We start from the raw sequence: 8,144 nt of genomic DNA on the forward strand, positions 1-8,144 counted from the left end.
GAACCTATTAGACAAAGCTTGTTTGTTCTGGGTTTGATAGACCGAGTTGATGAAAATCACCTTTGGAAGCAGTACATCGAACCACGTGCTACTTACGGAAGAAGAAGATGTAAGTGGTGTTCTCGGTTATAATTAGTGTTATTCCCAAGATGAGCACCACCCAGAAAAATCATTACTCCCTATTTTAGCAATATAACAATTCAATCCTTTAGGATGGGATTTGCTTTTCAGGGGAGATAACTCTGTTTCTTGTTTTGGCTGTTTAGGGAGCATCTTACCATTTAACACTAAAACCCAAAAGGCACACAGTCTCCTCTAAGATATTTATTGATTTGGCCTAGACCTATTATTGTGTGAACAATTCAACAGCCGAAAGTCTGACCCTAAACATCCGAATATAAACGTTTCCTTCTCCATAAACATGGTCGTTAAAAACAGTTGGTTTTACAGCTTCAGAACTAATAAATACAATTTAATAGATATAACAGTAGAGCCCATTACAGTAACCTCAGAATTTTAAGGTTCAGTACCAAAAACTGCTAATTCGTAGAAGGCAATGGCTTGTAACAATGAATCATATAACTCTTCCGCTCTCTGTTCTTCAGTGGACGAAAACATCTGTCTGTAGCGGACGATCTTCTCTGATGGGAAGACTACCCGAGGCTCCTCCTTCAGTACGGACTCTGAAAGGAACTGCTTCACTAGTTCTTTTCCACTGGTCCGCGTGTCACCAATCATCAGCTCAAAGTGCTTCCCCACTCCATTTCGATTCATGCTCAGTACCCGGTGCTGGCCGTCCTGGACAAAAGTTTTATTTAATAAGGCATACAGCATGGCTTCCATGATGTGAAAATGTAACAGTACAGGAAACCGAGAGGAGTTCTGAATTGAAAGCCCTATTTTTTCCAGAACATAGAGGTCAGCGTTAGGCATCTTTGAAATGACTGAAGAAATCTTTAAAAAAAAAAAAAAAAAGACAAAATTAGTGACAAGAACTACTTTGTTGTTTGGGTCCCCTCTCCCATTTATTTTTTTAAATGTTTATTTATTGTTAAAAGGCAGAGCATGAGCGGGGGAGGGACAGAGGGAGAAGGGAGACAAAGAACCCAAGGCAGGCTCCAGGCTGTGAGCTGTCAGCACAGAACCCGACATGGGCTTGAACCCACAAACCATGAGATCATGACCTGAGCTGAAGTCAGACACTTAACTGACTGAGCCACCCAGGCTCATAACCTGTATTTTTTTTAATATATAACTTAGGTTAAACTCCTGCTAACAGTTCTGAAGTAACTGAAAAAGCATTTAATGGAGGCCTCAGGACAGCCAAGTTCTGGTCATTGTTCTATCAGGAATAAGCTGAGTTAAGACAGGCCATTTAGTCCTCCCAAGTACTGGTTTCTTCATCTGTAAAATGGGCTTCATAATTTCTTTCTTCCTTTTTTTTGGAAATGTTTATTTTTGAGAGAGAGCACTCGAGTGAGCAAGTGAGCTCAGGGGAGGGGCGGAGAGGGAGAAAGAGGATCTGAAGCAGGCTTTCTGCTGTGCAGTGCAGAGCCTGATGTGGGGCTTGGAACTCACAAACCATGAGATCATGACCTGGGCCAAAGTCGGATGCCCAACCAACTGGCCACCAGGTGGTCCCCTGGGCTTCATAATTTCTAAAATCTGTACTAGACAACTTAACAGGCACCTGGGTGGCTCAGCTGATTGAGCGTCCAACTCTTGATTTTGGATCAGGTCATGATCCTATAGTCATGGGACTGAGCCATGTTGGCGTCTGTGGGGTGCGTGGAGCCTGCTTGGGATTCTCTCTGCCCTTCTCTTCCATTTGCTCTCAAAAGAAAAAAAAAATTTTTTTTTAATTTTACAAAAGATTAGACAACTTAAAACTTCTATTAACCTTTTAAAAATGTCTAGGGGTGGGGCGTCTGGGTGGCTCAGTGGGTTACATGTCTGACTTCAGATCAGGTCATGATCTCACAGTTTATGAGTTCGAGTCCTGCACTAGGCTCTCTGCTCTCAGCACACAGCCTGCCTCACATCCTCTGTCTCCCTCTCAAAAATAAATAAGCATTTGGGGCGCCTGGGTGGCGCAGTCGGTTAAGCGTCCGACTTCAGCTAGGTCACGATCTCACGGTCCATGAGTTCGAGCCCCACGTCGGGCTCTGGGCTGACAGCTCAGAGCCTGGAGCCTGTTACAGATTCTGTGTCTCCCTCTCTCTCTGCCCCTCCCCCGTTCATGCTCTGTCTCTCTCTGTCCCAAAAATAAATAAACGTTGCAAAAAAAATAAAATAAATAAATAAATAAATAAATAAATAAGCATTTAAAAAAGTAAATAAAATAAGGGACGCCTGGGTAGCTCAGTCGGTTAAGTGTCCGACTTTGGCTCAGGTCGTCATCTCATGGTTTGTGAGTTCAAGCCCTGCGTTGGGCTCTGTGCTGACAGCCCAGAGCCTGCTTTGGATTTTGTCTCTGTCTCTCTCTGCCCCTCCCCCACCCCGCTCTGTCTCTGAAAAATAAACATTAAAAAAAAGTTTTTAAATAAATTAATTAAATAAAAATGTCTAGGGTAGAGCACAGTTAGAATAACTAGCCTATAATCAATCATCTGCAAATGATTAATCCCATCAGATGCTTGATTATACCAGTTCCCCGTGTGTAATCAGGATGGTAATTACTCTCCATCTCACAAGGTTTTGAAGACTCAATGAGACAATTAGTGACAGCATTTTTGAAAAACAAGCTTTATATAGGGATAAAATTCTATAACATTTAGAATAATATATTTTAACACTGATTTTTCTTAGCATATGCCTTTGACACATGAAGGTATTTCATGAACTAAATGAAGATTCAACCTTTAAAAATCATAGGTGATGAAAACATGATAGGAATGGGTGAATAATAAGCACGCAAAGAGAGTCCATCGTTAGTACTGTATTTCATTCCTCTTAGGACTAGAAGATTAAACTACACGAGGAGTTCCGGCAGGTGGGAATTTGGAGGTGCAACTGCTTTACCTCTTGTAAATAGATAGATGATAAGTATGTTCCTTTCATCAACTGGCAACACTCACTTTGCTGCCAGTCTAGCACGGCCAATTTACGATCCAGGTGAGCCCAGGCAATTCTTCTAGTTCCAAAAACAATGGATACGATACTATTAACTGCCTAAAACAAAAAGGCTGGTTTAATGACAAGTATAGACATGTTAATAGATACAAAATTTAAGCTATAAACTCAGAATGCCAAATTAGTTTCTATAACAAATATATTTACAGTTTATGAACTGAGAATTGTTAAAGAAATGCAGCGATAATATTTAAAAAACAAACAGTAGCAATTTATAAACAAAGAACCTTTACTTATTCTCAGTGCCTTGCCCAAAATCGGCATTCAAATATTCAAATGTTGCTGGGGACTGTGCTAGGTACTGGGAAACAAAAAACATACCCATACATTGTAAGAAATGCCAGCACAGTTACACTGTAGAGAGGAGACCAGGTCCGGGAAGACTGACTGGACTAGGAGAGTGAGTAAATGCTAAATGGGACGTTATTTCACCAGATAGGTTCACCAGATATCCACACAGATAGGTTGTGTGACACCTCACACTCAGGCTGCGGTATGAGTGCAAGTGGGAAAAGTGCCGAGGGGTACGCAAATTTCTGCAAAAGCATCTTGCTTTATCCTGAGAGCTCCAGGAAGCCCCCAAAGCAGGTAACATTCAGGTACAACATGAGACATTTCAGAACCATCACTGACTGCTGTGTGGAAGACGGACCATAGCAGGCTAGACTAGAGGTGGTACTGGTTAGGTGCCTGTTATATGACCAAGCATTAAGAATCGGGGGCACCTGGGTGGCTCAGTCGGTTAAGTGACCATCTCCTGATTTCGGCTCAGGCCATGATCTTGCGGTTTGTGAGATGGAGCCTGGTGCCGGGCTCTGTGCTGACAGTGCAGGGCCCATCTGGGATTCTCTCCCTCCCTCCCTCCCTCCCCCTCTTCTGCTTGGGCACCTGCTCTCTCGAGCGCTCTCTCTCTCAAAAATAAACAAACTTATAACAAAATTGAAGACAGTGACAGTGAGGACAAGAAATAGAGCAGAGATAATGGGGGTAGAATTGATATGTGGGATGGAGGAGCTTAGGATAAATTCAGTTTTATTTCAGTGATTGAATGGCACCTGTTAAAGATGATGATAGGAAGCAGATCAACTTGGGAAGGTTAAGGGGAGGTGAGTTGTTTTTTTATGTATTCCATTCAGGTTGCCTACAGGGCTTCTAAGGGGAAATGTGTAGTAGATAATTGGATATGTGGGTTCAACTCTGCATGAAGTCTGGGCATCACTTCACTCCCACACAGTTCATCTAGTTATATGGATATGCAACGTGCTCCACAGATACAAAGGCAGATAAGCAGGAACATTTTCTAATTCTATGCCCATCTCCCTTTCACTGCTAAGGAATGGATAAATATCCACTATGGGCAGAATAGTTTGGATGCCCAATCTACAAAATACAGGCCTTCTTTTGGTTCTTTTCTTTAGCTCAATGATTGCCGAGATATACTGTACATAACAATTACTGCACCAGGTCACACACAGTACTTCACGGGCAAGATTTTTTTTAAGGACTACTGCATGACTTTTTCCATACAAAATAACTTTAGAACCTAACCCTCTAAATAAGATTGCAACTCCACTGTAGTGAGTATAAATAGTATTTGTAGCAAACACTTTGAAGGAAAATCCAACCCCTGAAAAATGTCGTTTGAAGTATGTTCCAGATCAACTGCAAGAGTTCTATCAGGAGTCCATGGATGGGCTTCATGAAACTTACAAACCCTCTGAAAGTACATGCAACATTCTATGTATACATGTTCTTGTTTTCCTGAAAAGAGGTCCATTGCTTTCATCAGGTTTTCAGAAAGTATCCATAATCCCCCAAAACTGAGAACTACTGGTCTAGAAAAAAGTGTGCTTACTACTGGTATAGGATGAGAGAATATTTTATCATGTATTGTTACACAGGACCTAAGTCCCTCCTCCAAGGTTTAATGTCTGATGTGCCAAGTAATTCTAATATTTGTCTTAAAGTGCCTGGATGGCTCAGTCGGTTAAGCTTCCAACTTCAGCTCAGGTCATGAGCTTGCAGTTTGTGAGTTTGAGCCCCATGTTGGGCTCTGTGCTGAGAGCCCAGAGCCTGGACCCTGCTTCAGATTCTGTGTCTCCCTCTCTCTCTGCCCCTCTCCCGCTTGCACTCAGTCTCTCTCTCAAAAATAAACATTAAAAAAAAAAAAGAGGGCACCTGGGTGGCTCAGTCAGTTAAGTGTCTGACTTTGGCTCAGGTCATGATCTCACAGTTCGTGGGTTGAGGCCCCACATCGGGCTCTGTGCTGACAGCTCAGAGCCTGGAGCCTGCTTTGGATTCTGTGTCTCCCTCTCTCTCTCTGCCCTCCCCTGTTCGTGCTCTGTCTCTCGCTTTAATAAATAAATAAATAAAGGGGCGCCTGGGTGGCTCAGTCGGTTGAGCGGCCGGCTTCGGCTCAGGTCATGATCTCGCGGTCCATGAGTTCGAGCCCCGCGTCGGGCTCTGTGCTGACAGCTCAGAGCCTGGAGCCTGTTTCAGATTCTGTGTCTCCCTCTCTCTCTCTGACCCTCCCCCGTTCATGCTCTTGTCTCTCTCTGTCTCAAAAATAAATAAACGTTAAAAAAATTTAAAAAATTAATAATAATAAATAAATAAATAAATACAACACTAAAAAGGATTTGCTTTTAGAATGCTTTTTAAAAGGAGGTAGGGAGGGAAAGATTACGTTAAATCCTGCTGGAAAGACCAGTATAATATTGTACAGTCACTCCCTGGCCATAACCATCTCTGCATCTTAATTTCTCATTACTCTCGATAGAACCCTCAGACACAGCCAGATAGCTTCTCAACATTCCTCTTAAATAAACCTTGCACAGACCTATTTCTCTACAACTGTTCTTTCTTCCTAGAATGCCCACCTCCTCCAGGTAGCCTAATTCTCTCTCTCTCCAAGATCCAGGTTGAGTTCTACCAGTAATCTGCCCAACAGTCACAGCCCACAGTTCCCTGCCCCGTCCATTGCCAACTTACTATCTGTATATCTCATTCTTCAGTACTGATCACATACCAACTAAACTCTAAGCTGTCTTGATGCCCAGAATAGTGCTTTGCAAAGTATGTTCTCAAATATGTAGGCCATATAGCGGACATTAAGAAAAATGATATACCTTAAGTCTCTCTCTTTTTATCTCTGGTTTGATGAGCTTTCTCAAGAGCCGGTTGTCTTGGAACTTTCTTTTTTCCCCTTCAGTCTCTGGACAAAGAATGGAGTTACAAACCTGAATGGTAGTTTTGTACTGAAACAAGGGCACATTCATTAAACTTTCCAAATTCTGAAATGGCCCAAACTTCTCTCTGTGCTCTATAATATTGATGGATTTTCTTCCTCGAAGCAATTTGAAAGCTTCAAGTTCTTTATTAGATGCTGTATTCAACACCTGCAGGATGGAAGCCTGCTGCTCTGAAGAGAAGAGCTTGTCAAGTGCATTTCCAGATTTCTTTGTATTTTCATCACAAAGAGCAACACTGGGAATAATCTTCTTAGGTGCGGTGGATTTTTTCCGACAGCAGGAATTATGGAGACCCTGGACCAAGGATGACCCTAACGGAACTGGAAAACATCGCCACCTTCCTGAAAAGAAAATTTAGCAAAATGTAAGTTGGAATGTCCTACTTCTCTTTAGTATTAGTTGTGGCTTCACCAGAGCCTTTGCAAAGTGACAGAGACTTTCCCATAATTTTAGAAGTAGTAGACCAAATTCACAAGAGGTGTCTTCTGATTTTTGTGGACAAGTCCTAAGTTTTACAACCTGGAAATTTTATGCCCTTCAATGTCTTCAACTGCTTAACGTTTTGGCATTTTTAACTTTAGAAAGATCCTTTTGTAATTACTATCTCTTGTTAAGAACATTTTCACTAGTTTCTTTCTCATCCGGGGGAGCCAGATAAAATTAAATTTTATACGTGTGTAAGAAATGTTTCAGCTGAGTGGTACATTGAAGGACGATTTTTGTTTCTCCGATACACTTTTCGAGATTTCTACTATGACTATGCTTCTGAAAGTGCAAGGGCAAAAACTATGCAAGAAACAATTCTGTAAAACCAATGGGAAGTCACTCTGACACTGCAGCCCCAGGAAGAAAATACAGCCAGAAGTCAGCAAACGGCCGTTAGAATCTGAACCGTCCGCCCGCCCGCCACCCAGTCCGGGAAGGAGCCCCTCGCGGACCCCTCCCCCGGGAAGCACAATCGCTCCGAGGCGCCTCTCAGCTCAGCGAGGACTCCAAGACGGAGAGCTGGACAGGGGACCCGAGAGAGGAAATATCCCAGGACAGACGGGAAATTAACCTAATATTCCAGGAACGCTACCTCCCGCCACGAGGAGACAATGGACGCTCATCCTCCAGGTAAAGCACCGGGTTCCCATAGTCCAATCTTCCTCCGCCGACTTCCGGTCCCTATGTGCTCCGCCCCAAAGTGCCCGGCCTCTCGGCGGAAAGGTTCCGGCCCGCGTGGCGTTCCGGCACCGGCCTGAGGAGCGGGTGAGTTGCCTGTGGGCTGCGGACTCCGGGCGCGCTGCGGCCGAGGCGGTGTCTCCAGATCCCCAGCCCCTGGGCGGCCCGCACTTTCCTTCCACTGAGTCCGGGAGACGTTCTCGGCCCGGCCGGCCCCTGACAGCCGCTGAGCCCAATCTCTGGGATGAAAACGCCTAGGCCACTTCTAGTTTGTAGTTGGCAAGAAAACGCCTAGGCCACTTCTAGTTTGTAGTTGGCAAGGTCCCTCCTTCAGGGAGACTCCCTGGGTTTATTCCAGGCACATGAACTGATACGGCCTTGTGGTGGCCTTGCCTGGGGCTCAAGGAGCGGAGCCTGGTGGGGAGCAGAGACAGGGACACAAATAGCCCTACCTCTAGGCAGAAAGGGGCAACTGGGAGAAGCAGGAGGTCAAGGAAGGGCGAGGTAGGAGGAGGTCGGAGCAGCGTTCCATTTGGCAGGGATGGGGGTGGGGTGGCACATGAAGCTGGCACAAAATTTGGTTGGGCCTTGAATGCG

The 8,144-nt window shown here is 44.2% G+C and overlaps 1 protein-coding gene across 2 annotated transcripts; it reads right to left on the reverse strand.

The window, feature by feature from the left end:
• Window positions 1–304: 304 nt before the first annotated feature.
• On the reverse strand, window positions 305–7,610 carry TEFM (transcription elongation factor, mitochondrial). 2 transcript variants are annotated; one of them, XM_027034444.2, is made up of 4 exons: window positions 7,462–7,610; window positions 6,261–6,724; window positions 3,022–3,171; window positions 305–954 (listed from the first exon to the last, which is right to left on the reverse strand). In XM_027034444.2, the coding sequence occupies exons 1-4, from the start codon at window positions 7,517–7,519 to the stop codon at window positions 517–519; spliced, it is 1,110 nt and encodes a 369-aa protein (XP_026890245.2). In that variant the 5' UTR covers window positions 7,520–7,610; the 3' UTR covers window positions 305–516. The 2 variants fall into 2 exon arrangements, with proteins under 2 accessions (XP_026890245.2, XP_026890244.2); XM_027034443.2 differs by having other exon boundaries at window positions 7,441–7,579.
• Between the last annotated feature and the right edge of the window lie 534 nt (window positions 7,611–8,144).

This window comes from Acinonyx jubatus, chromosome E1 (assembly GCF_027475565.1).
Source record: "Acinonyx jubatus isolate Ajub_Pintada_27869175 chromosome E1, VMU_Ajub_asm_v1.0, whole genome shotgun sequence".
NCBI classification, from domain to species: domain Eukaryota; kingdom Metazoa; phylum Chordata; class Mammalia; order Carnivora; family Felidae; genus Acinonyx; species Acinonyx jubatus.

Coding starts and splice junctions, on each gene's coding strand:
- TEFM (XM_027034443.2), bottom strand. CDS start 7,519: ATGGGAACCCGGTGCTTTACCTGGAGGATGAGCGTCCATTGTCTCCTC. Junction 6,725..7,440: donor TAGCGTTCCTGGAATATTAG/GTTAATTTCCCG, acceptor TTTTCTTTTCAG/GAAGGTGGCGATGTTTTCCA. Junction 955..3,021: donor CATCTATCTATTTACAAGAG/GTAAAGCAGTTG, acceptor TTTTTTTTAAAG/ATTTCTTCAGTCATTTCAAA.